General features: G+C 40.0%; 3 protein-coding genes across 26 annotated transcripts in view; all 3 read left to right on the forward strand.

Moving 5' to 3' along the window:
* The window catches only part of PPP3CB (protein phosphatase 3 catalytic subunit beta), a 49,463-nt gene extending 41,283 nt beyond the window's left edge, over window positions 1-8,180 (forward strand). For 11 of the 15 annotated variants that reach the window (XM_059054220.2, XM_059054221.2, XM_059054223.2 and 8 more), the window contains 3 exons: window positions 235-332; window positions 5,125-5,154; window positions 6,565-8,180. In XM_059054220.2, the coding sequence (XP_058910203.1) occupies window positions 235-332; window positions 5,125-5,154; window positions 6,565-6,743 (307 nt within the window). In that variant the 3' untranslated portion in view covers window positions 6,744-8,180. The remainder of the gene's footprint in view (window positions 1-234; window positions 333-5,124; window positions 5,155-6,564) is intronic. The other 4 variants (XM_059054225.2, XM_059054226.2, XM_059054227.2 and 1 more) reach the window with 1 other exon arrangement.
* A 3,081-nt stretch (window positions 8,181-11,261) lies between these two features.
* ANXA7 (annexin A7) overlaps window positions 11,262-26,787 on the forward strand; it is a 38,044-nt gene continuing 22,518 nt past the window's right edge. Inside the window, exons 1-3 of one of the 10 annotated variants that reach the window (XM_067025402.1) lie at window positions 11,262-11,300; window positions 16,003-16,247; window positions 16,528-16,678. In XM_067025402.1, the coding sequence (XP_066881503.1) occupies window positions 16,539-16,678 (140 nt within the window). In that variant the 5' untranslated portion in view covers window positions 11,262-11,300; window positions 16,003-16,247; window positions 16,528-16,538. Of the gene's footprint in view, window positions 11,301-16,002; window positions 16,248-16,527; window positions 16,679-24,440; window positions 25,063-26,787 lie in introns of those variants that run through there. The other 9 variants (XM_067025401.1, XM_067025403.1, XM_067025404.1 and 6 more) reach the window with 9 other exon arrangements.
* Window positions 17,291-18,279, forward strand: MSS51 (MSS51 mitochondrial translational activator). Its single transcript, XM_067027409.1, is given in 2 exon segments — window positions 17,291-17,321; window positions 17,600-18,279. Coding segments are annotated over 2 exon segments (711 nt in total).

The following is a 26,787-nucleotide window of genomic DNA, read 5'->3' on the forward strand; positions in this document are numbered from 1 at the left end:
CATATTTAATAAAGCTTTTCAGGAAGAACAATATATGTCTCAGTTGTATGGCATACCCTCATATCTGAAGCATTTAGAACGTGGAAAAAATGTATATCTTGGAATTGAGGAAAATATGGTAATAGCAATGAATGTCATAAGTTACATACATGGCCTACATCTGGGCCCCATCTCCTCTTTTAACCTAAGTACTTGTTGGAAGTCTCTGATATTTGTTATATCTCTCTGCTATAGGGAGGAGAGTGAAAGTGTGCTGACACTCAAGGGCCTGACTCCCACAGGGATGTTGCCTAGTGGAGTGTTAGCTGGAGGACGGCAGACCCTGCAAAGTGGTAATGATGTTATGCAACTTGCTGTGCCTCAGATGGACTGGGGCACACCTCACTCTTTTGCTAACAATACACCTAATGCATGCAGGGAATTCTTTCTGCTTTTTAGTTCTTGTCTCAGCAGCTGATACAAGCAGAATACTATATGATAGGTAGTGTCTGACTAATAACCTGACCAGGGCAGAAAATGATAGAATGGGTATTCCTTTCAATTGAAAATAATGATCAGTCTCTCAGCTTTTCATGAAATGATATGGGAATAACTCATATCATAATGTCTGAAATATTTATTCGTTTGTCTAATGCACCCTTTATAAAGCCTAGTTTCAGAATGTGAATCAAGGATATCCATATTACTTAAATGGAAATGTAATTCCAAGTTTCTTATTTTTTTATCTTTCTAATTTATGTAATTGTATTAGACTGTGCTTATATTTTCAGATGTTAATTTTAGAATTAACAATCTGCTTGAGCCCCAGAACATTACTTATGCACTTCACTTGCCAAAACATTTGTGCAAGGTTTTGTACCCTGGTAAATGATGCCAAAGTTTGTTTTCTGTGGTGTTTGTCAAATGTTCTATGTATAATTGACTGTCTGTAACACACTGTTTCCTTCCTCTGCAGATGTAGCTGCTTTCCTAAATCTGTCTGTCTTTCTTTAGGTTAGCTGTATGTCTGTAAAAGTATGTTAAGTTAAATTACTCTATCAGACACTTGTCTGTCTTGATGTAGAAGCAACTTTGTAGCACCTTGTTTTGAGGTTTGCTGCATTTGTTGCTGTACTTTGTGCATTCTGAACATGAATGTAACATTAGATATTAAGTCATTGTTATAAGGGGTGGAATTTAAATCCTGTAAGTCAAAATTGAAAGGGTGTTATTAAGTGTGCCTTTATTTTGCATGAAAATAAAAAGAATTATACGTAAAGCATTCCTGTAATCTGGCTCATTGAATATTTTATATTAAAAAAAAAAACTTAAGTTTTTTTGGAGTAAATATTTGTGTAAATACTGGGTTAACTTTTTGAAAGCCCATTACAGATTAAATAGAAGAAAGTGATGTGAATGTTATAGACTATACCCAATAACTGAAAGTCTAGATTTCTTTCCCTTGTGGTTGGAAAGTAGAAAATGTGATATGTAAAGCCTTAATTTATGTTTTATTGTAGTCACTTTTGACAGCCCTCCAAGGGTCATTGTTGTATTAAAGTAGGAAGCAACAGATCTGATGTTTTCTTAGTCATGTTTGGTGTTGTAAATAGTCAAACTTTTAAGGCAAAAAAATAGGAAATTTTAATTTTAAATTTTGAATAAATTTAAATTAGATTGACTTTTCACAGTTTCATTTCACTCGGTCTCATAATAAATGCTTAAATAAATAAAAAGAATTTTTCTGTAGACAAATAATTTCTACTTGTAGCCTATACATGTTCTATTTATATGTTATTGTGTTGTCTGCTACCACTACCGGTATATGTGAGATATATAAGTATGTTTTGAAATTATAGCTTCAAATTTTCATTTTGAATGAGGTTTCTTTTTTTGATTTAAAAAAATCTGCTTTGATTCTCTTTATATTTCTTGCCCTTCATTTTTCTTATTACCTTGTAAACATTAGGAAAATGAGCTAAAAAGAATTTCATTAAAACAAATTAAGAAGACCTTAAACATTCAATAAAACTAGCAAGAATGTTAATAGAAAAGGATGAATTTTAATAACTTGAAAAATGCCATATCCTTCCTCATGTTTGTTCGGAAAAGGAAAAGAAAAAGAAAACCGAAAGGGTCTCATACTTAAATAAATCTAAACTAAGGTCATCTCTCAGTTATCCTTGGATATATTGTTACTTTTATGTTGTATCCCCAGCAAACCATTCTTTCAGATTTCGCAATTAGCACCTGCTAATTACATGCTTTGTTGAGAGCTCAGCACATCTATTTATTCTTAATTTGCATGCAGCCTGAAGCTCAGTCTTCCAACTTTGAAATCACCCCCAACTGCAGGGAAGGAGTGGCTTTACTGAAGGGACTGTCTATTCCCGGCGTAGAGTGAGTTACTGGATGGTGCTGAGCTTAAGGGGTCCAATTTGGGAAACTAGATAGCTCCCTAGCTCTGCCAGCAATGGATCTTGATTGTGTGGTTTACATTTGGTTGAAGTGATTTCTCTAGCGTAAGACAGACCCATTTTGAAACAAATAACAAAACTCATACAGAAGTATGATCACCCATGTGATTTTTTAAAATTTATGAAACATTTAAAATTTTAGTAGACATGACCCCTGACGTGAATACCTGAGAGCTAAGTATTGCAAAAAGAAAGTTTTAAAATCCTAAGACCTCTGTCCTATTGTCAGAAAATAGAAATTGTCTCATCAATAACTTTACGGTTAATTTATGATATTTCTCAAGTGTTTTTACAAACTGCATAACTCTGTTGGAGTAGGATTTGATAATCATATTTTATGTGCATTTTCTTCTTGGAAGTTTGATTGGGAGCTAGCTGTTATAATGCTACCTTCACGAGGACCTATATGAGAAAATATGTGGCCATCTATATTATAGTAAGGTCAGTTCCTCTTGGTCACTTATCCTGTGTAGTATTGAGGAACACAGTTTGAAACAGCATTACACTCAAACTTAGGCCATGTCAAGATGCCCCATAAAACTGAAAAAAATTGAGGAAAAATAGTGCTTTTCAGATAGAATTTTGCAATTATCAGATCTCTTTCTTTCCAGCTTAATATGTAAGCTTCACGTGATCTTCTTTGAATTCTAAGCATTCAAGCTTAACATGGTATGCAATTTTGAGTGTGATGTACATTTTGTGTCCTGAAAAGGATGTAGGAGCATTTAGAGGCCTTGGGAAAGAGCAGAGATTATAAATTGACCTAGAAAATGCATATAAAATTAAAAGCCCCCAAAAGTGTATTGTCATTTTCATAATTTGAAAAAAATTTTAATAGACTTTTAAACTATTGACATATTCAGATACTAATTCTTACAGTGATAATCAGTTTTTAATTTTTAATTTATTACTATATATAATACAAATTATGAAATATCTCATATAAAATCACTTCTGTTACCACAAGCTCTTTAAAACATAGATTCTGGTAGGCATTTTATTTTTCCCTATTTAATTTCTAAATTATAAGGAAAATGGTCCATGTTTTGAAGAATAGGAATTCCAGGGCTGATCCAGTAGAGGTGGGTCATTTATCCCAGTTTTCTGTCTGGACAAATTCCAAGGGTATTTTCCAAGTGTACAGGGCTAGATTTTTTTAATGGTGATTTAAATAAGTACAGTGGGTATACAATAAGTATATCTGCTTTAATTTGTAATACGATTTAACAGTTGAGAAAATTAAATTCTTCCTTTATTCAGTGTTTATGCTTCTTTTTTGGGGGTCCCTACTTTACTATCTGATGGAGATTACAAACATCTAATTTAGCCTTCTTTAATTCCTTAGATTCATCAGTGTCCTTTCACATTAATAACTGCTTTGGATAAGTTTTATTATTTCTAAATCGTGTACTGCTAAAAGTTCCTTTTAGGAATAATTATTCTAATTGGTCTTATCGGTGAAGAAGCAAAGTAGAAGGGATGGAACATTATCATTATAAATATTATGAGTTTGTGCACTTTGGGTAAAGTAAGAATTGAGACTTGGCAGTATTATCAGGCAATAATGTCCTCTGTAATCTTCGGTCCTGGTCCTCAGTGTGAGTGCTTTATACAGTTTGAACCCAGAAATGAACCAAAAGAAACTTTGACTACAAAAAAATGTATGACTAAATATGTTGAAATTCTCTAAATGGGCCAGAGACAGGCTATACCAAGAATGTATTTCTTATTTATATGACGTATATGTATGTCCATATCAGGAAATGAATAGGATTTATTGCTTGTAAGACCTCAGTTCTATCTCTTGATTCCTCTCTAGTTGGTAGATGGGCTTGAAAACATGCTCAGTAGCCTTTTTATCTTCACATGAGGCTGTTAGTACCTGAGGTAGATTTGAGTCCGTGATACACTGAACATAAATGGATTTTTATATATGTTATATGTTGATATCTTTAGATATCTGGAACACCAATTATAATAGAAAGGAAGTTCCTAGTAGACAGGAGGAGTCCTTTTAGATTACCCACAGAGGACAGCACTATGGAACTGTTCTAATTAGAGTAATTCACTAAGTTTACTGACCATAAATTTCGTTGTAGCCATACCAACTTTTGCAGCTTATGCTTTGCCCTATGAATTAGAAGTGACAGGAAAAGCATTGCTGACCCCTTCTAGTTTATATCTTAGCGAACCAACTGGTGATAAGTATTATTTCAGTGAGACATGAAAGAAAAGAATCTCCTTCTGTTTGCTCTGCTACAATTCTACCATCATAATTTCACTCTAGAGAATTTCCTTGTGATTGTGATGGATGTGACATAATAAACATGTTGGAAAAGTCTAAGGTCATCAAAATACTGAATTCAAGACGGGTAATTAATACTAGTGTGCATTTGCATGGATGCTGAGGTGTCTGTGTTTACAATAGGTCTATGTGTTCTGTGCTCTGAGCGATGGTGTCTTAGTGCTGTGTGTAAACTGTGCTGTGTCAGGAATTGGGGGATTGGATGGGGCTCTCTAATACGGGTACTATATATGTTAAATTGTAAATGATAATGTAGTATGGGGTACTGTTATATTTTAAGTGATCATTGCCTTTTCTGCTGTACGATATGACCCTTCTCATCTCTCTCATTCATTTTGCATGCCTCTGCTCACTTCTGTACAGCCACAGTTGAGGCTATTGAGGCTGAAAAAGGTACGATCAGAGTCCTTGCACTGGGCAGAGATCTGTGGTGTGTGGGTGGGCATCAGAGAATGTCCTGTGGGTGTGTCTTACTTCTAGCTTGCACAGTCCAAGATGAATCAGATTCACTGACTCATCAAGTTTAACAGTCATCTTTTTCTTCTTCTTCTTTTTAAATCACAAAGACTGAGTTCCATAGTGACAATTTGGGTTTTTCTCTTTTCTAGTATAGTAATGCAACCAGCATTTAATGTTCTAGAATTCTTTAGAGTACAGCATGTTATGGTATAATATTATAGCATTTACAGTTGCAAATAAAAATATGTTCCATATTTTGCATGATTCTGTGCTACTCACTTTTTTTAAATTCTGAAGTGAAATCCTCTCTACATATAGGTTTGGTATTCTCATGATATTAAAATGACATACTCATTTTCAGTAATTCACCTGAGAGTGCAGAGCTGTCACTATGATTTTGTGCTGCAGTCTGGGCTAGTGTTTGCTGATAATATTACATCCGCGTATATCATGTATGGGCTTGGTATTCCACGATGCTGAAAGCTTTGCTGCCCCAGCCACTTATTTGGTTCACATGCACAGACTCTGAGTCCCAGGGATTGCTTATTAAAGCAACCAGATTATAACCAATTGTATGGAAATTTTTTCTATGTACATTTTAGTAATAGAGGATACATCACTCCAGATGAAGTGAATGAGAAACCATAACAGTTGGAGGAGGGTTGCCATTTATTTTGATTTGGGTTTCCAAAGAACAGGTAGTGAATGGCCAGTGAATTAAGGAAAACATCTCCTAAAATATGGAACTATAAATACGTTTTACAATCTGCCAAACACAGATCTAACTCCTGGAGGCATTTCCTACCTTTTTCATTTCATATTGGTGGTAATGGGGTGATAATACCTTGACCTCCAAGGTAGTTCTGATCTGCTAAATTTTAACTTTCTTTTCTTCTCCCACGCTCTTGGTACAGATTTGTATGTTGAGGATTAACCTTGTTTAGCCTCCTCACTTGCCCCCTACTCTTGTTGCTGCCTTACTGTGATAGTCACTGGTGATCTTAGGGCCTGAGGTAGGAGATAATTGATGTAGTAGAAGTCAGGTTGAGACCCTGAGACCATTGCCTGGAGGTCATGGGGGCAGGGGAGGATTATTTTTTTTTGTTTTTTTTTTTTTAAAGCTATGTAACACTTGTCGTCTATGAAGCTGTCACGTTTATATTTAAGTTTAAACATTTCAAATTTTAAGGGGAAATCTATAATGGGGATAGGCTTCAGTTAAAGTAAGATTTAAATGTTGCTATGTACAACTAATTTCTTTCTTCTTAAAAATCATTAATTATGTTTTTGAAATCTCAGAAATGTTTTTCAATTACTGACTTATCAAATTTGCATTTTGTTAAGCAATACGAGGATTCTCTCCACCACATAGAATCTGCAGTTTTGAAGAGGCAAAGGGTTTGGATAGGATCAATGAGAGAATGCCACCCCGGAAAGATGCTGTACAGCAAGATGGTTTCAATTCTCTGAACACCGCACATGCCACTGAGAACCACGGGACTGGCAACCATGGTGCCCAGTGACCCACGGCTTCCCAGGGACTCTCACATCTCGGGCCCCAAATGGACAGATCACCCGAGGAGCTGGAGGGGTCGGTCAAGCTGACTGTAAATGTCACAGTCCCTCTGGAGAAACCATTGTGCTTTTGAGACCCCAGCCCCCTTCCTGGATGGAGGCTTGAGGGCCCTGGGACATGTTGTGCTATCTGATAAGATTGGGTCATCGCTGCCAAGGTGGAGAGCAGTGAGCAAGGGGCTTGGGGCAATTTCCAGTGGAGGGCAACTACACCTCCATTTATGCTTGTGGTTCACACATTTAAGTTTACAAATGAGATTTCTTTTTCTCCTCAGTAGAATTAGATTTTGGTTTTCAACCATAACTTCAAATACAATCCTAAGAGATAATGTGGACTTTTTTTTCCCCCCATTAAATGTCTTTAAAGGATGAATTAGCATGGTCTTAAAATACATTTCTGAGGTTACTAAGCTGTGTTTTGAATTATGGGCAAAATGCTGAGAAACCCAGTTGGCATTTATGCAAAATGCTAACCTCAGGTCTATAGTTCCTAAATGTGGCTAATTCTGTAATATAGTCTTGGTATTTTTCAATTATGAATGCATAACCTATTTCTAGGCAGACTCTTTTACTTGTACACAAATCCAAAAACTAATTTAGAATCATTCTTGCCCAGATCTTTTGAGATTTACACCCCAGAGATTTAAGAAAATCTCTAAATTTCAGAATTATGAAGAATTACAGAATTACTCATTTAAGGTACTTTAAAAGAAGTTTGTACATTGTCAAAGTAAATTTTAATTCAAATCATGTCTGTAAAACTTGACGTATTTTGTGTATGCATGTTTTCATTTTGCAAATATTTAATATATAGACCTATGATGTACAGGTACGACATGTATAGGTTACCTAGATGTTATGAGAAATTTTAGTTTATTGTGAGTACTCAAGTTGCTTAAATAGCCACCAGGGTGATTTACTGCTGGCTTTCTATCATTTTATGTTTTGATGCAAAGGAAATTTTAAAATGTTTTGGAAGTGTTTTTGATTAAGCAGTGCAGCATAGAAGCAACAGTTCTGTTCAGTCATTCAGATGTTAGTGGAAGCATAAAAGTCAAGACTGCATGTTGAACATTTTCTTTTGATAGTTACAGAACTGCTTGGTTAGACTAAATGGAACCATGTGCTAATTTTTCACAATTACTGACTTGTATTGATTGCCACAGTAGTTTGGTATTTCCCTTTACTTTGGTGGCCTGCTTCCCTCATGCCCTGGAATACAACTCAGAGCTCCAGGCAGCGGAACCATCTATTGTTTGTTTGCCAGAAAGTGCACCCTGTATGGTCTCCTTTCTAAGTTGGAAATATTATGCATGTGCAGGACTATTTGAGTATTTTATAAACAGTAGCACACAATAAATTCCATGCATGGGCCGCTGCTCCTATCTCTGTGTTGGGTTTTATTTGGAAGATGTAGTCTGATTTGACCTCATGCAAATCAGAAAATCCTGTTAGTAGAATTGGGATATTCAGAGAAAATTATCTCATGGGTAGTTCATGGTAATATGAATTAAATTCTTGTCTTCATAAATTTTGCTCTTTTTTTTTTCTTTTACTTATTCTTGTTTTACATGAACATTAGTAACTGAGCACTCTGGGTGCCTATTATAGGCCTAAATCTATTATTTAAAATCAGTGTTTCACTTAACTTTTAACTGAAAGAAAATGTTATTGTCTAGAATTTTGTTACAGTAGTATATGGAATTTATTAAGTGTTTTAAAACAATAAGAAAAGAATAATACTGCATTTTCCTGCCATTATACTCCTTTCCTCTTTGTCACAATCAAAATAAGTATAGAATTTTTGCAAATTGAGTGAAATTTGCGTATTGTTCAACATTTTATAATAATATAATTGTATAGCAACTTTAATTACATTTTTCAACAATAATTATGATGCACATTATAAAGCATTAATTTAGGGACTTCCCTGGTGGTCCAGTGGTTAAGACTTCGCCTTCCAATGCATAGGGTGTGGTTTCGATCCCTGGTCAAGGAGTTAAGATCCCACATGCCTCGCGGCCCCCAGAATAACCAAAATATAAAACAGAAACAATACTGTAACAAATTCAATAAAGACTTTTAAAAAAAGCGTTAATTTGAACTGAAGTATATATACATGCCTAATTCGAGGTAGCAAACAGAACTCAAATTGTTGATCATTACAGCTTCTGCTTGCTGTAATATTAACTTGCATCCCAGTCCATGAGCTGCCTTTACAGTTATTATGTACTGTATACCTTAAATATTCTCTTGATGTTATTGGTCTGTGAAAACTGCATCTCTAAATTAAGAGCTTAACTAATACATCAGGTAGCAGGAAATTCTTTAGTTCCTTAGGTCCATTACTAGGGTTATATAGTGTTTATGGGAATCATGGGTAAACATAAAGCATCATTAACAAATCAGAAGAATTAGGGTTAATGGTAAAAATTAAGAAAATAAGAGGAAGGAATGGAACTCAGAAAAAGTGGTATACATGAAGAGTGGTAGAATATCACCCAGTGCCTCATAGATCCCTTCCTACTTGTTTTTTTAAAAATTTATTTTATTTATTTTTTGGCTGCGTTGGGTCTTTGTTGCTGTGCACGGGCTTTCTCTAGTTGCAGAGAGCGGGGGCTTCTCTTCGATGCGTTGCGGTGCGTGGGCTTCTCATTGCAGTGGCTTCTCTTGTTGCCGAGCATGGGCTCTAGGCTTGGGGACTCTAGAGCGCAGTCTCAGTAGCTGTGGCGCACGGGCTTAGTTGCTCCGCAGCATGTAGGATCTTCCTGGACCAGGGCTTGAACCCACATCCCCTGCATGGGCAGGAGGATTTTTCACCACTGTGCCACCAGGGAAACCCCCTTACTACTTGATGAATAGGAAGCTCTTTCTAGTCTGTCTTCTAACTAGTTTCACAACAAACCATAGAAGTACTTAAAGTTTTTTTAAATGTAACTCATGATGAATGCAAATTGTGAAAAGTTCAGATCTTTCTAAATTGTAAATTTAAATGTCTACCAGAACAGTAGTAATGATGGTGAAATGTAAACTACTATTCAATATCAATTTTTTTCTATATATCATCTCCCTTTATATTCAAAGATGACACTTCTGAGTTAGAAAAGACAATCTGACTTCTTTTACCTTTTGCAATTCAGCCATTAACAAACCTCAAAACCTTTCAGTTTTCTGCCACTTAAATTTGAAATTGGCCTGAAACCTTTGCTTAAAATGAATTACCCCTATTTTATTCAGGATTTTTGCCTGTTGCAACTGATTTTCCTTTGTCCACAGCTATTCTATATAATGTTATGTAATGTTTTTTTGCGTCCTTAACACTTTTCTTCCACCTTCCCTGCTTGTAGTTTGTGCTTTCTACAGTTTGGGGTTCGTTTGGAATCCATTCTCTGCATCTGTTCATACATAGATTTATTTGCCACAGTCCAGGACCTTATTGCAAGTGGTTCTGTTCCCCAATTTGCTGATGTTCACAGAGGCAGGTAAGTGACATAGCTGGGGCCACATGTAAGCGGCGTCAGGTCGTAGAGTCGTATAGGACCACTGCACTAACAACTTTGATAGGTTCTGGAGCTTAATAGCTCTAAGTGAAAAGGAGCTAGAAATGTGGAATTAAATTCCCTGGATCAGCATCCGTTATAGGAAGGAATGAGATGTTTGAGTTGATTTTTTTCTATTTTCTCTTCCTAGAAATAGTGTGTGTTTTTAGTCTTGCTTACTTTAATATTACAGAAAATTTTATTCCTCTTTTAAAAGAAACAGGTGGAATGCCCCTGATGACATTCACTCAGAAAGTGCCTTGCTCTCCTTTCAGGGAAATTGAATTTTACAAATTAATTCTGGACGTTTTCCCTACAATTGATTTCCTTCTGTACCATTAAATGACCATTTGTCTTCTCCTTTTCTGGGTATCATATTTGTACTTAAACCTACGTTGGTCACTGTTGAGTTGTGTTTGAGTAGTGTTTGTTATGCTGAAAAGGACTTTGGGCTTGGGAGAACTCATCCTGTGTCTAGATTGACATCTAGAACTCTAGGAGTTCCTGTTCCTCTGGGCTAGTGTTTACCTTTTCCAATCAAATACTGACTTCTGAACTAATCCCAAGGGCTTTTTCCTGACGTTGTGGACTGGGAGCAGAAATGCTGCCTTAGTGAGAGAGGTCCAGGAAGCAGTAAGCTTTATCTTTCTTCAGCCTGCCTGGCCTTTGGTGAGTTTGGGAGTGTTGACAGAGTTCTGAGCCTTCTTGGCAGAGAAGGAAGGTCAGAAAGAGAGAAGTCCAAGGGCAGGGGGCCAGGTCCTTATTTGCCTCGTTAGGGAGAATTCAGTGTTGTCTGTCTGGTTGGCAGGGCATACCTAATCACAGAGACTCAGCATTTCAGCAGTTTGCAAAGGAAAGTGATATGAAGGGACAGCTGCAAATCAGCCACAACGTAGATCTGAGGAGATCAAGCATTTACTTCACTTGGAAGAAAGAGAGAAGGAAGGAAGCTGAGGGCTTAGCAGGGTAAGTTACTTTTCCATCAACTCCTCTGCTTGCTTAGTTTATAGTTGAATAAAGCGTTTATCACTCCAGGGAGTGTTAATCACTGATAAAGCAGCTGAATGTTGTCCTAATAGCAATGTTTCTAATGTGTTTCTCCTTTTCTCTTTCTCTTTCCTAACCCCTTTTGAGGATCCCCAGTGATGAGCTTCACTCACCCTTCTCTTCCCTACTCCCTAAAGACATTTTTTATTTGCTGGTGAATTTGAGAAAATTAGATGGGCCTCACTGGTCTGGAGATGGTGAGAAGATGACTATGATTTAGGTGAAATTTGAGGCTGTTGGTGGTAAGGAGGGGTGAATAAGGGAGACCTAGGTGTGGGAATAAGCTAGCTAATATTTTAGAGAATTTAGAGATGAAGGATAAGAGTTTTTATAGGCCATCCAGTTCATGTCTCCTCTCCTCTCCAGTCCTTGGTGTTGGTGTTTTCTCTCTTATATACTGGGAATAAATTAGACCCCAAGTCACTGCCTTTGTTTCTCTCAGGTCAACTCCCCACCCCCAAACTTGGAGGATACTAGGCCTCATTGCAGGAAAGTTAAAACCAGGGGGCCTGGGTACACAAACTCAGACATGAGCCTGATGATATATACAGATGCAAATGCAAAGACCTGGCTCCTCATTCCCACCTTCTTCCCTTCCTGCCAGAAAATTATCCATTTGTATCAGGAACCCACTCTAGACACAGAGGAAAATATGGCATCAGCGATTTCACCAACTTCATTCCTCCCCAAGCTGTGTGATCCCTTGACTTCCAGCCAGTTCAGCCAGTCTTCCAGTGGACTTAATCTTCCATTGGAGGAAGACCTCTCTTTGGAAAGGTGGATAAGTCCCTTTTTGGTCTTAATTGGCTTCCATTGCAGAATAAAGGCCTTTGGTTGAATATCAGGAAGATATTTATTATTACTTCTGGAATTTAAGTCTCTTGATTTATCTCAAAGATACTTTTCCTCCATACCTGTAAAGAAAAGATGAGTCCATTCTTTCAAGGTTTAAGAAGGTGCTGTCTTGCCAGGGGGGGCTGGGTAGATACAGCATTTAAGTACTTATTCTAGAATTGCAGTGGTTCTGGGAATGTGATGAGAATGTTTGGTGATTAAAAGTGGAGGAAAGGGCTTCCCTGGTGGCACAATGGTTAAGAATCTGCCTGCCAATGCAGGAGACACAGGTTTGAGCCCTGATTCGGGACGATCCCACATGCCACGGAGCAACTAAACCCGTGTGTCACAACTACTGAGCCTGCGCTGTAGTGCCCACAAGCCACAACTACTGATGCCTGTGTGCCTAGAGCTTGTGCTCCGCAACAAGAGAAGCCACTGCAATGAGAAGCCTGTGCACCGCAACGAGGAGTAGCCCCCACTCCCTGCAACTAGAGAAAGCCTGCACGCAGCAACAAAGACCCAATGCAGCCAAAAATAAATAAATTTAAAAAAAAAAAGTGGAGGGAAGAGCCAGGTCAGTTTTTGGAAATGGTGTCCTAAGGTTTGAAGGCAATTCCATCTACCCTTTAGTAAAGAGAGATAACCCTTAAATCCTAAAATAATGTACTATCTTTAGGTCTAATTTCTTCTTTATTGGTGGGAATGTGGAAGATATGATATGCAGATGAACTTAGTTATCTCTGTTTTGTGGACTCTGAAGCTGGCCGTTCATCTGTGGGACGAGGGGGGAGAATAGGGGTGGAATGAAAGGACGAGGAGAAAGAAAGTACAAAGGAAAATCAAATTAGTTCCTCCATTAACCTGAGGACCGTGGTTTGCAAGAGCCATGTTGTAAGATAATGGATATTAGCTGGATGATTTGGGGAGGGTTTTTGTTTGATTGTTCTGCCACCTGCATCTCAGCTGAATGATCATTCTGGAGTTTTTTCCTAACAGATCTAGTTCAGAAGGATTAAATGTCAGACCATTTTTGTAACAAAACATAATTCTTGATTTGAACTTTTACCTCATTCACAGTAAAAACAACCACTGTCAGCGTTATCCTCTTCATTTCCCTGTCCCTAGAGGCAGTTTATCTGGGGAATAAAACAATTTTTTAGCTTTAAAATCTCTATAGATACCTTTCTTTTTTTTTTTAATTGAGGTGAAATTCACATAACATAAAATTAATCCTTTTGAAGTGAGAAATGACATTGAGTACATTCACATCGTTGTGCAACCACTACCTCTGTCTAGTTCTAAAACATTTTCATCACCCCCCCAGAAAAGCCCATAACCATTAATCAGTTACTCCTCATTCCCCCTTCCACCCAGCCCTTGGCAACCATGGATCTGCTTTCTGTCTCTGAATTTACCTATTCTTGATATTTCATATAAATGGAATCATATAATGTGTCATTTTGTGTCTGGCTTCTTAGCATAATGTTTTTGAGGTTCATCCACATTGTACCATGTATCAGTACATTTCTTTTTATGGCTGAATTTATATATATATATATATATATATATATACACATATATATGTGTATATATATATATATCTCCCAATTTGTTTATTCATTTATCTTTTGATAACCTTTAGTTTGTTTCTACCTTTTGGCTACTGTGAATAGTGCTGCTATGGACATTTGTGTATAAGCATTTGTTTGCATACCTGTTTTCAATTATTTTGGGTGTATACCTAACAGTGAAATTGCTGGGTCATATGATAATTCTATATTTAACTTTTTGCAGAGCTGCCATACTGTTCTGCACAGCAGCTGCACCATTTTACATTCCTACCATCAGTGCAGGAAGGTTCCGGTTTTTCTGCATCCTCACCAACACTTGTTATTTTCTAGTTTTTTGATGATAGCCATCCTAATGGGAGTAAAGTGGTGTCCATGGTTTTGATTTGCCTTTGATTAGTGGTGTTGAATAACATGTGCTTGGAAATTTGTGTATTTTCTTTGGAGAAATGTCTATTCAAGTCTTTTGCCCATTTTGTAATTGGGCTGTTTGTTGTTGTTGAGTTTCAGGTGTTCTTTACATATTCAGGATATTAATCTCTTATCAGATATATGATTTACAAGTATTTTCTCACATTCTATGGGTTGGCATTTCACTTTGTCCTTTGATGCACAAAAGTTTTAAAATTTTGATATAGTCCTGTTTATCTATTTTTTCTTTTATTGCTTGTGCTTTTGGTGTCATATTCAAGAACTTGGCAAATCCAGTATCATGAAGCTTTTCCCCTGTGTTCTTAGACTTTATAGTTTTTTTATTTTAACATGAAAGTTACCATTAAAATTTTTTTTTTAATTAGTTAATTTATTTTTGGCTTTGTTGGGTCTTCGTTGCTGCACACAGGCTTCAGTAGTTGTGGCTCGCGGGCACTAGAGTGCAGGCTCAGTAGTTGTGGCGCACGGCCTTAGTTGCTCCACGGCATGTGGGAGCTTCCCGGAGCAGGGATCGAGCCCGTCTCCCTTGCATTGGCATGTGGATTCTTAACCACTGTGCCACCAGGGAAGCCCCTAAGACTTTATAGTTTTATCTCTTACACTTAGGTCTTTAGACTTAATAATCCAACTCAAACCATTCTAGTTCCTTAGTTCCCAGAATTTTCCCATCTACATTTGTTATGGTCACACTCTTCTTTGTGCTTAGCGTTCCTGTTTCCCTATCTTTGTGTATTCACAGTATTGCCATATTTCATGGTCTATTCCAACTGCTGCTTCATAAAGTCTGTCTGTAGCTCACCAACTGAGAGACTCTCTTCTTCTGATCTCCCATTAGTGCTTTAGTTTCACTTTTCTTGTAGGATTTATACACTGCCTTATATTATAGTTTGTATCCAATGTCTCTTGAAGACATTTAGATGTTAAGTATATTTTTTCACATTTGTTTCTGTTATAGTACTTTGCAAATGATTTTATCTGTTTATCAATAAATATTTATGTTTTATTTTTTCCAATATAGTCCCTTTTGTTTACTCAGCCCTCATGGAAGGAATGGGAGAAGACAGGCCAGGGAAGGAGGACACCACAAGAGTTCTCTCTAGGTAGTGGGTAGGTGTGGGTTTAGTTCTACTTCAGAACTCACCTTTTTAGAAAATTTTCCTAATAATGTACATAACTTGGCATTGTAGTGCTAGTGCTCATTTGGTATTGCATTTGATTTCTACTTTTTGGTTTATTGCTTATAAGTGTTATGATAGGTCTTTTAAAATGAATGTTTTCCTTCCCCAACTAGATGAGATTGACTGTTTCTCCAGTTAGATGGTAGTTTTGGACAACCAAAACTTTTGTTGCTTTTTCCTCTCTTTTAAGTTGATTTTTAAAAATACACTAATAGTATACGAATATATTCTTTGTATAAAAAGTCACACATTACAAACAAGTCTAAAGTTCCCTTTTATCAATCCAATTCCCATCCTAGTGCCTTTCCCCCTCCTCAGAGTTAATCACTGTTATCAATTTTATATGAGCCCTGCCAGACTTTTTCTAAGCATCTATATTATATATAGTACTTCATGTATAATACATATATGTATAATTATATTCACATATAATTATTTCTCTTTTTCACAACTGCCTGTGGTGATCAATAATCTGTAGATATGAAATAAATCTTACTGATACCTGGGCCTGAGAGACTGGAATGACAACTGAAAGGTCAAACATATGAAAAAACATCATATGTGTCCAACTTACAAAATTCCATTCCATATCTGTTCTACATATAGTCCCCAGGTATCACTGGACAGGCCATGGCTCCATGGTCCTGATGCCGAAGGCACAAGAAACTCCCCTCATCAGTGGCTCCCGTGGTTGTGACCCCACCCACAGTTGTGACTCCTGTGCCTCTGACCCTCTCAAAACCTGGCCCTAGCATTGATACACTTGGCTTCTTCTCCTTGGAGAATAATGTTCCTGGCCTATCCCAGCTGATCCTTCAAAAGCTGAACATGAAAAGCTATGAAGAATACAAGTGAGTGACTAGCTCTATGGAAGAGTGATATATTTTCACTGGTAGAAGTGATTCATAAGGTGGAGAGGGAGTATATAGCTTGGGGAATATGGGGTATTTGCAATGAGGGATTTTCTCATCTTGACTTTTGCCAGTTTTATTACTATAGAAATATAATTTGCTTAAAAGAGAAACGATGGGAGTAGGAGAGGTGCAAATATATAGGAGGCAACATAGGGGTCATGAGAAATTTTGGAGTTGTTTTTCCTATTGCTACTCCTTCTTCATGCTGTCTCTGCAGGTTGGTGCTAGATGGGGATACTCCTGTATCATGCTTTGGATATCGATGCCTTCAAGAAATGTTCCAGAAGATGGAGGACACATTCCGATTCTGTGCTCACTGTAAAGTACTCCCTAGTGGCCTTTCAAACTACAAGGTCCTCCGGCAAGAGGTGATTAGTTGGGGGCTAATAGGGGAGACATCTGGAATGATCCTATTCTAAGACCTCATTGCAGGAGGAAAGGTCTGAGAATTTTCAGAATAACTTCAGGCTTGCTCCTCATTTTGTGTGATCTAGGCCACAGAGAAATTAGAAAAGGGTTGCTTATAAGGCTCCTGATTATTTTGGTATTATGGGGAGGTTAGACAGAGACCAGAGTATAATCCTTTCTACCTCTCTTCTCTTGAGCACTTAAGTGGTAAGACCATATCTGTCTGGGGAGGTTGGGGTCAAGCCACACCTGTGATAACAGGGCAGCCACAAACTCCTGGTGTTTTTTTTTTTTTTTTTTTTCTGTAAGTGATGTAAAAAGTTAGTTCTGGATAGAGGCTGAGGTGTCACTGTAACCCAAGAGAAAAATTACATTCCCACTCCCTCCTGCCTCCTCTGCCAAACGTAGTCCCCAGTTTTGCTGCAGCAGCTGTCATTCCTCTCCCTACTTTCCTCACCCAATGATCTTTCTTCCCAGGTTCAGGAATATCAGTTCCCTTCCCCAGGAGTCCCCCATTCACCTTTGAGGTATAGGAACATCTGTTTCTGGGCCTCATTCTCTCAGGTGCAGAAATGTCTATTACTGTGGTCCAGAGTGCCAGAGGTCAGACTGGCCAGCACACAGGAAGGTTTGTCAAGAGCTGCATCTTGTAGCTGTGGACCGGCTCATGGAATGGCTTCTGGTCACAGGTGGAGTGACAGTATTGGGGAACTTTGCCATAACGGTCATAGTTGGTGGTACTTGGAAAAAGTTGTTTTGAGGAAAAAATGAGGAACTGAGGGGGACAGGGCAGTCTTGGGGACAGGTTGGAAGAATGAACATGGAGGGAATATTGAAGCCAGGGAAGGATTAGGTCATTTCTTATTCCTTCTTTCCTTCAGGTGATTTTGTCCTTCCCTCAGGACCTTGGTCTTGGCTGACTGAAGTCGTACAGGGCTGGGACACCTGGTTTTCTATGTGACGTTTACAGCTAGAGGCTGCTCTGGATGCTGTGCTTGGTAGTCAGGCCATGACCACCCTGTGGGCCAGTGTAGGATGGCCAAGGCCAGATCCAGATGTCCTGCAGGGCTCTTTGAAGCGGTTGCTGATAGATGCCCTGTCACGGCCCTTGACAGTGGGCTTTGGGCTTCGGGCCTTGGGGATAAATGTTGGGAAGATCTGGGGAAGCACAGTGCACGTGGTTGGTGCTTCTCATGCAGAGACATTCCTCACTCACCCTGGCGACTGTGATGATCTTGGCTACATGTTTCCTGGGCACCTTGGCCTCCATGTAATCATGGTGGGTGTAGATGTAGCTGCTGGCTTTTCACAGAGTTCTTCACCTTCACTCCTGGAACCTGGCACAGTTCAGCTTAGTGGCCATAGGGGCCTCTATCATGACTTCTGGGAGGAGCAGGCAGAGTCTGGGCAGATAGCCCATCCAGATTTGGTGGTGGCATTCCATCCAGGGAAGAGTCATTTGTTTGGGGGAATACAGGGTCTGTCCTCTGGGAGTTTTCCATCCTGGCTCTTGTACCTTTGGAACCCCATTCATTTGGTCAGGTTAAGCATAATAAAATGAAGACCTTGGTTGATCATTAGCCATATGTGCTACACCTGGGTCCATAATTTTCCATTAAAGAATCTGGGGCGGGAGATGGTGGTAAATGAGCATTGGAGGTGAGCAGGGTGAGGGGTGGACGCAATCAAAGAAGTATGTTGGTTAGGGTCTACCTTAGGGTTTCCGCTTTCTATTCCCATCTCCATTTTTGTTCCATAGGTTTCCATGCTTCCCCGGACATGATGGAGGCTTGGCTGCCCACCCTCTTGCTACTTCGTGATTATGAGATCCCTATGATGATTACTGTTTACAGGTTTTGACCTCCTCCTATTGTGATACCTCCCCAGTTCACTCACACCTCTATGTAGATGAGCTCATTTCTCTCCCCCTTGCTCATCTTCTGCCTTCTGGTGAGGATTTTCTTCCTTTCCATGCTCGGCTTTCTCATCCCTTCAGAGTGCTATGCTAGTTAATTGAGTAGTTAGTCTAGACATTTGGGAGGGAAGGATAGCTGTTGCGTTAGTCCAGCCTTAGGTAATTTTGGGGATTGATGAGCAGTTCCTCTCCTATCTCTTTCATAATCAGCAGAGCAATTTTTCTTACCTGTCTCCCATAGCCAGCAGGAGTTGGCAGCCTCTTTGCAGATTCTGGTGGACCTGGATACACACATCACAGCCTATGGAGCTAATCCTTTTGTGTCCCTCAAACCTGAACAGGTCTACTCCAACCCCAAGAAGCAGCCAGTATACTGCAGTGCCTACTATATCATGTTTCTTGGAAGCTTCTGCCAGCTGGATAAGAGGCAATTAGAAGAGAAAGTAAATGGCAGGGTATAAATAGCTGAGCCAGATCCTGACTGGATGTCTAGAAAATGCAGAGATTGTGATGAAATTACCTGCTGATGCCAGATTATTGCCAGCTTTCAAATCCACTAACTATATCATAAACTTAATTCACTTGTCCCAGTAGATTCTAAGCTGAATGGGAGCTCCTGTATGATGTGACTCATTTCTAAGAGGTTAGCCACATGTAGCTTCTAGAGACAGGATTCTAGATTTAGTGTGTGGCAAAAGGCCCTTGTATCAGCCTTTGTAGAGCCTTAAGTTCCTAAGAGTTTCCTTCATGAGAAAGTTATACGTTTTGACTTTAACCGGATGGCACCAAGGAGAAGAATGGCACCTTATTCTTCTGAAAAAGACTTCTTCTTATACAGCAATTTGGGCTAAAAAATGCAGAGGTCTTAATGACTTGAAGTAGTGGAAAAATGAGCAAGTCAGAGAAGTGGTTGGGAACATGGGGGAGGTTGTGAGGATTGGCACACTGTTCTACTTCCTGGCTTTTTCGAGATACATGTCTCATTTTCCTATTTTCTCTTGGGGACTTCTAATTTTAGAGCAGCTTTTTGCCCTTATCTTGTATTTTAGGTATCCCAGGGTGTATCAGACTTTACTTGAATATACTGGAGTTTGTTATCACCTGGTCTATACCACAGTAAACTCAGTTTGGGGCTTCTTAAGTCACTTGTTTTATCTTATTTCCTATTCACTGCCAAGAGTTACTTGTCTACACAGAACATCTCAAGATTGGAGGTTTCTCTCTTGCCAAAGGAGTGATTAACATCAGCTCTCTGTTTGGGTCTGCCATTCTACCACACCCTGTCTATTGTCATCCTTCTCCTAACACTCTCAGGATTAGGATATTCCCTAGATATTCATTTCTACAACTTGCTGTGACCTCAGCCTCTCCACTTATATCCAGAACATATATGTAGAACTCTTACAGCTCGATAATAAAAGGACAAATAACTCAATTTAAAAGTGGGCAAATGATCTGAACAGATGTTTCTCCAAAGAAGATATACAAATGATCAATCAGCACATGAAAAGATGCTCAACATCGTTAGTCATCTGGAAATACAAGTCAAAACCACAATGAAAGAAAGCACTTCTTTTGCTAGGATGACAACAATAAAAAAGACAGATAATAACAAGTGTTAACGAGGACGTAGAGAAATTGCAGCCCTCATACACTGCTAGTAGGGATGTAAAATGGTGCAGCTATTTTGGAAAACAGTCTGGCAGTTTCTCAAGAAGTTAAACATTAAGTTACCATTTGATCTAGCTATTCTGCTCCTAGGTGTGTACTCATGAGAAATGAAAACATTTGTGCCCAAATGTTCATAGCAGCATTATTCATAATATCCAAAAGGTAAAAATAACCCAAGTGTCCATCAGCTTGTGAATAGATAAACAAAATGTGGCATATACATACAATGAAATATTTGGCCATAGAAAAGAATGAAGTACTGATTCATACTACAACATGGATGAACTTTGAAAACACGTTCATCCATGTTCATGTTAAGTGAAAATCCAGTCATAAAAGACCATGTGTTGTCTGAGTGCATTTATATAAAATGTCTAGAGTAGGTAAATCTATGGAGACAGAAAGTAGATTAGTGGCAGCATAGAGATGAGGATGGTGAGCATATTGGGGATGATGGCTAAAGTGTATGGCCTTTATTTTTGGGGTGATGTAAATGTTCTAAAATTGTGGTGATGGTACAACTCTGAATATATTAAAAACCATTGAATTGTAAACTTTACATCAGTGAATTATATCTCAATAAAGCTGTTACCAAAAACAGTTTTTTAAATCAGAGTGTAAAAAATGAGAATATTTGTTAAGTGCTTAACACAGTGCCTAGCATATAGTATGTATTTAATAAATGGTAGCTATTACTGAATACATACCACTTTGAATATTATTCAGTAACGTAAATAGATTGAACTTACTGAGCAAGATGGTTCAACAATGGAAAAACCAGCCAGAATGCCATTTTTGTGGTTCAGATGATGTAATGCATGTATCAGCTAAAGTGACTAATGGTAGTAGTTAGGGAAAAGAAGATGTCTAGCTATAACAAGGAAAGTAAACAGGTAGATAATGATATTTTGTAGCTAAAATGTGAAAGTAAAGTCTATAGGGCTTAATTACTGATATGAATGAAATGTGATATATCTATCGGAGTCTAATCAGGAGACAGAAATCACACAGTAGTAATAGGTGACACAAAAATTTCCAGCTTAGAGTGGTGGTGACAGTACATGAAAGTGCCTTAGCTTCATGCTAAATGCTGAGGATTCCAAATGGCTTTTACCCTTAAAATGTTGACAGTTTAATAAAGACTGATATTAAGCAGGGGCAATATAATGAGTTATATTTTCTAAAGTCAGCATATGAAGTGAAAAAGCTGTATTTTCAAAGCTACATTGAAATTCGCTTAGGATAACACTCCATTGTGGATTCCACCATATCCTTCTTTCAACAAGTCTATCAGAGCCAGTTATTTCCTCCACTATTGGAAACAGACCTCTGTTTATTTAGTTGATCACTGGATGAAATAATTGGCTTGAGTCTGGGGGGCCCTGTTGTAGTCAACCAAGTATTTACTGAACATTTTATTTCTAGTCTCTAGAGATATCCCTGTTCTCAAGGAATGTGCATTCCGAGGGCAGCAAGGGGAGATGACAAACAGTAAATACAGAATGTTATATGCTTTTAAGTGCTACAAAGAAAATTATATAGGGTAATTAGTGTGTATAACTGGTAGTGGTGTTAGTGACAGTGGGGCTACTAATGCTACAATGTTCAGGGAATACATACCTCTCTGAGGAGATGGATGACATTTGAGATGTAACATGCAATAGAGAACATTCCAAATAGGAGCAATAACAAGTGTAAAGATCCTGGGAATCTCTGGTGTGTTTGGTCACAAGCTTGGTATGTTTAGACAGAAGGCCATTTTGACCAGAGTGTAGTGTTTGAGAAGGAAGGTGAAGAGGGATGAGATCAGAGAGGTAGGCAGTGGCCAGATTATATGGGGCTTAATAGACCATGGCTAGGAGTTTGGATTTTATTCTGGTTCCAGTGGGAAGCTAATGAAGGAGTTTAATCAAGGGAATTATATGACCAAATCCATTATTTAGGAAGATTAGTCTAACTCAGAGTTTCTTAACCTCTGCACTACTGACATTTCAGGCTGAATAATTCTTTGTTGTAGGGGGATGTCCAGTGCATTGTAGAATGTTTAGTAACATCCCTGGCCTCTCCCCATTGATACTAGTAAAACCCTCCTCCCTAGTTGTGACAACCAAAAACGTCTCCAGACATTGCCAAATGGCCAAATGTCCCTTTGGGGACAAAATTACTGCTCTGTTTGTACAAAACGTATGTGTGTTTATTTTAATGATATATATATATATATATTTTTTTTTTTGCTGTTGCACTGCTTGGCATGTGGAACTTCCCTGATCAGGGATTGAACCCATGCTCCCCTGCATTGGAAGCACAGTCTCAATCACTGGACCACCAGGGAAGTCCGGTATGTGTGTTTAAACACAGTAGAATATTCACATTAGGAGAAGCATAGTGTCTCCTATTTTATGTGAACTCTGGAGCATATGATGATGTTCAGAGGTGTTTTGTTTTTGCTAAGTTTATGTGGTTGAATACAGGTAAGTTAAATACTCATGTGCTATGATTACTGCGTTTTTTTTTTTTTTTTTTTTGGCTGTATTGGGTCTTCGTTGCTGCGCTCAGGCTTTCTCTGGTTGCGGTGAGTGGGGGCTACTCTGTTGCAGTGTGCAGATTTCTCATTGCGATGGCTTCTCTTGTTGTGGAGCACAGGCTCTAGGCTCGTGGGCTCAGTAGTTGTGACTTGCAGGCTCTAGAGCACAGGCTCTAGGCTCGTGGGCTCAGTAGTTGTGACTTGCAGGCTCTAGAGCACAGGCTCAGTAGTTGTGGCACACGGGCTTAGTTGTTATGCGGCATGTGGGATCTTCCCGGACCAGGGGTTGAACCCATGTCCCCTGCATTGACAGGCGGATTCTTAACCACTGTGCCACCAGGGAAGCCCATGACTACTGTTAAAAGCTTCTTGAGGCAGGAAGGAGATGGGTGATCTTTGAATTGAGTCTTAATAGATTCATAGTTGTTAAAAGGCAAGCAGTGTTTTCTAGGCAGAGGCAGCATGAGGAAAGGGTCTCTGGCCCTGGAGGGCCTTGTATGTCAAGAAAGAAGGACAAATTGAAAGGATGAAGTGGGAAATCTAGTGGTATCTACCTGAATAGACTATCGGATATTTGGGCCTATAGCTCAGGAAAGTGGGCGGGAAATAGGAGGTTTGGAAAATAACCTGTCAAGCTGATAGTTAAGGCAGAGGGAAGGGTGGGGATGAGATCACTGAGGTAGTAATATAGAGCAAAGGAGTAAGGACAGGCTTCTTAGGGAATGCTTAAATTCCAGAGGTCTCCAGGTAGATTGGACAGAAAGGCCCAATATTTTCCAGACAGATTGGTGAGAGCTGGGGAATTAATGCTGGGTACCCAGAGTATTGTGCAGTTTTGTTTAAATTTGGCAGTGACCTTTCTCAAGTACCTTCCACTTCACCCCTGTTTTAGGGCCATGTATATCTTGCTTTTGCCACTTAAAAATTTACTCCACCCTATCCCACCCCCATGAGGAAGCTTTTGGGTAGAAAAGCATGTGGAGTAATAGGTTAATAGTTCTCAAACTTTAGTGTGCATAGAACCACCTGGAGGGCTTGTTAAAACAGATTGTTGGGCTTCATCTCTAGAATTTAATTCATTAGATCTAAGGTGGAGCCCAATAAGTTGCATTTCTAACAAGTAACCAGGTAACGTGGCAGCTGCCAGTCTGGGGACCACAGTTTGAGAACCACTGTAAAAGGTAGCCAACTGGATCTTTGCTCTGGAATATAAACTTTCTTAATGAGTTTCAGGTACTGGTCTGGGCCCTTGAAATTGCCTCAAATGTTTAATGCTAGGGCTCTAATGTAAGGGGAGCCTGGAATCACCTAACAACTCCCTTCTGGAGTGGTTTTGATTAGTGCATCTCCTGTTCCCACTATCTAGGAACCTCATAAATATTAATTCAATTCACAAGGGACTAATAAAAGACACCGTCTTTGTCCTCATAAGATAGGGAGGACGGCACATCAGGCGGAGAGGCTGCCCCTGTCCTCCCAGTTTCGAGCCCTTCTTTGCCGCCCACCACTGAAGGGGCTTCGGGATTCCTCAGGACGGCTTCAACTTCCCAAATGGCTTGAGAGAGCCCAGAAGGAACTGTGATAAAACTGGCTGATGCACCCGAAAAGAGCGTCTTCTCGCAGGTGGAGCGGCGAGGCGGGGCCGAAAGGAAAGCCCGAGCAGAGGCACCTACGGCCGCGGGGACTGGCCCTGTCGGCACCGCCCCCTGCGATCCTAATGGGCTCGGGCGGTGGCCCTCGGCGCCCCGCCCTTCCCGGGTCCGCCCTCGGCTCCATCTTGCCCCAGATCAGGTTGGGCCGTGACGCTGCTCCACGGCGTCAGGTGAGGAACGGCGTACCCTACCCTTGCCACTCCTCGTCCCCCTCGGTCGCCTCGCCCTGGCCTGCTCTGAGGCCTGCCAGCCGGGAGAGGTCGGGGCCCCGCGTGTGTCCCCGAGCCGGGGGGTGCTGGGGGAGCCTGTGGGCCCCGGGAGTGGCCGGCAACTCGGTGTGCGCGTTTTGGGACCCGGGCTGCCTGGTGGGGGCGTTCGGCCGGGGGCGCATTGGGGCGGGATCGGCGACGCGGCCGGGCAACGGGAAGTCCTGTTCGCCGGTCGTTTGTGCCCCTTGGCTGTCCGGAGGTCCGAGGGAGCAGTGAGGCCTCCCGTGCAGGCAGGTGGACCACAGGTGGAGGGGTTGAGGCCAGAGGATGGCACTGCTGAAGCGACCCCAAGGAGGGCTGAGTAGGAAAACCGGTGAGCAGCACTGAAAGCTAAGTCCGGCTGGTGACTAGACTTCCTGGTGACACAGCAGATTTAGGGAAACTTGGGACGTTTGTACTTGCTTAGTGAACCTAGGACAGAATGCGGAAGCCTAAAATTGTACACTGGTTCAGGTTTATAATTCTTGGGAACTATTCAGGGAAGGGGCATTCCAGATTTGATTCCTAGTACCTACCTTAGCAGCAACAAACGTGCGCTGATTTGAGCCCAACCTGTGTGAACTTATACAGAAGGAGATGGCTGATGTCCACCATAAAGTGACAGAAATGAAAAGAAGTCGTCCAACTGCCTTTAAACTCTCTAATTTCTGCCAGTTGGTGGGGAGCTGATCTGATAATCTGTCCTAATTAGATAATGAGTGTAATGAGTTACCTATCAGGCAGGGAAGGAGTTTCAAGTACTAGACTAGATAGGGATGTAGAAGAGAGGATTTCGACCACTGCAAAGTGAAGCCTCTTTTCAGTCCTCGCTGGTGGTTACTGCCTACCCTGTCCATGCAGAGCCTAGTTGTGCCTCCAATTCTTTATTGAAGGGCCCTTGCTGACAGATTTACATGGTCTTTCACAATCAAGAGGCAGGTTTTGGAAAATTGTAGTATCTGCTGTTGGCCATCTTCATACACCCTTTCTATTTTGTATTTGTTTCATAAATTTGCAACAACTTCCTCCTGTGTTCCTGGGCTTCATGCCATCTCTGAGACTTGAATAGTGAGACCCACCCCTTTTAGAAGTTGACTCACTGGGTGGAGATGGTTGGGAAAACCAAGAATGCTTTTCTAGTCTTTTGAAAGTAGTTGCTGACGGAGGATGTTGAAAAGGAAATAAAAGTTTTATGGGCTTCCCTGGTGGCGCAGTGGTTGAGAGTCCGCCTGCCAGTGTAGGGGACGCGGGTTCGTGCCCTGGTCCGGGAAGATCCCACATGCCGCGGAGCGGCTGGGCCCGTGAGCCATGGCCGCTGAGCCTGCGCGTCTGGAGCCTGTGCTCCGCAACGGGAGAGGCCACAACAGTGGGAGGCCCACGTACCGGAAAAGGAAAAAAAAAAAAAAAAAAAAAAGTTCTGGTTCACTGGTATAGTCTGATTATTCCTTGGGCAAAGTTGAGTAGTTTGTTGAGTCACCCTCGGGTTTGTTTCATCACCCTCGGGTTTGTTTCGTCACCCTGGGGTTTGTTTCAGCTTTTTACAAAAGCTTTTTAAATCTGCGTTTTGAATAGATGATACATGCATAATTCCAAAAGGACACTTAGCCCTTTTTTTTTTAGTACATTGAAAAGTCTCCTTGTTATGCCCCAGCTCTCCTCTCCAGAGGCAGCAGTGGAGTACTGTTTCCTACTTTCTTGAGTATACTTTCAGGGATATTCTCTCTATATACAAGCAAATAAATGTAATTTTTACACATTTGGTTGCAAATTATCTATGTAGTTTTTCATCTTGCTTTTTTCCCACTTAATATGACTTAGAGATGGTTTCACATATGAGTAAAAAGAGAGCTGCTCATTTTTAATAGTTGCCTGACACTTCATTGTATGCCTATCCATAATCTGTTTTACCTGTTCCTTATTAATGGACTTTTAGATTGTTTTTAACCTTTTTTTTTTTTTGGCCATGCCACGTGGCTTGCGGAATCTTAGTTCCCTGACCAGGGATTGAACCCAGGCCATGGCAGTGAAACCACTGAGTCCTATCCACTGAACTGCCAGG

The sequence above is a fragment of the Kogia breviceps genome, chromosome 2 (genome assembly GCF_026419965.1).
Source record: "Kogia breviceps isolate mKogBre1 chromosome 2, mKogBre1 haplotype 1, whole genome shotgun sequence".
NCBI classification, from domain to species: Eukaryota; Metazoa; Chordata; class Mammalia; order Artiodactyla; family Physeteridae; genus Kogia; species Kogia breviceps.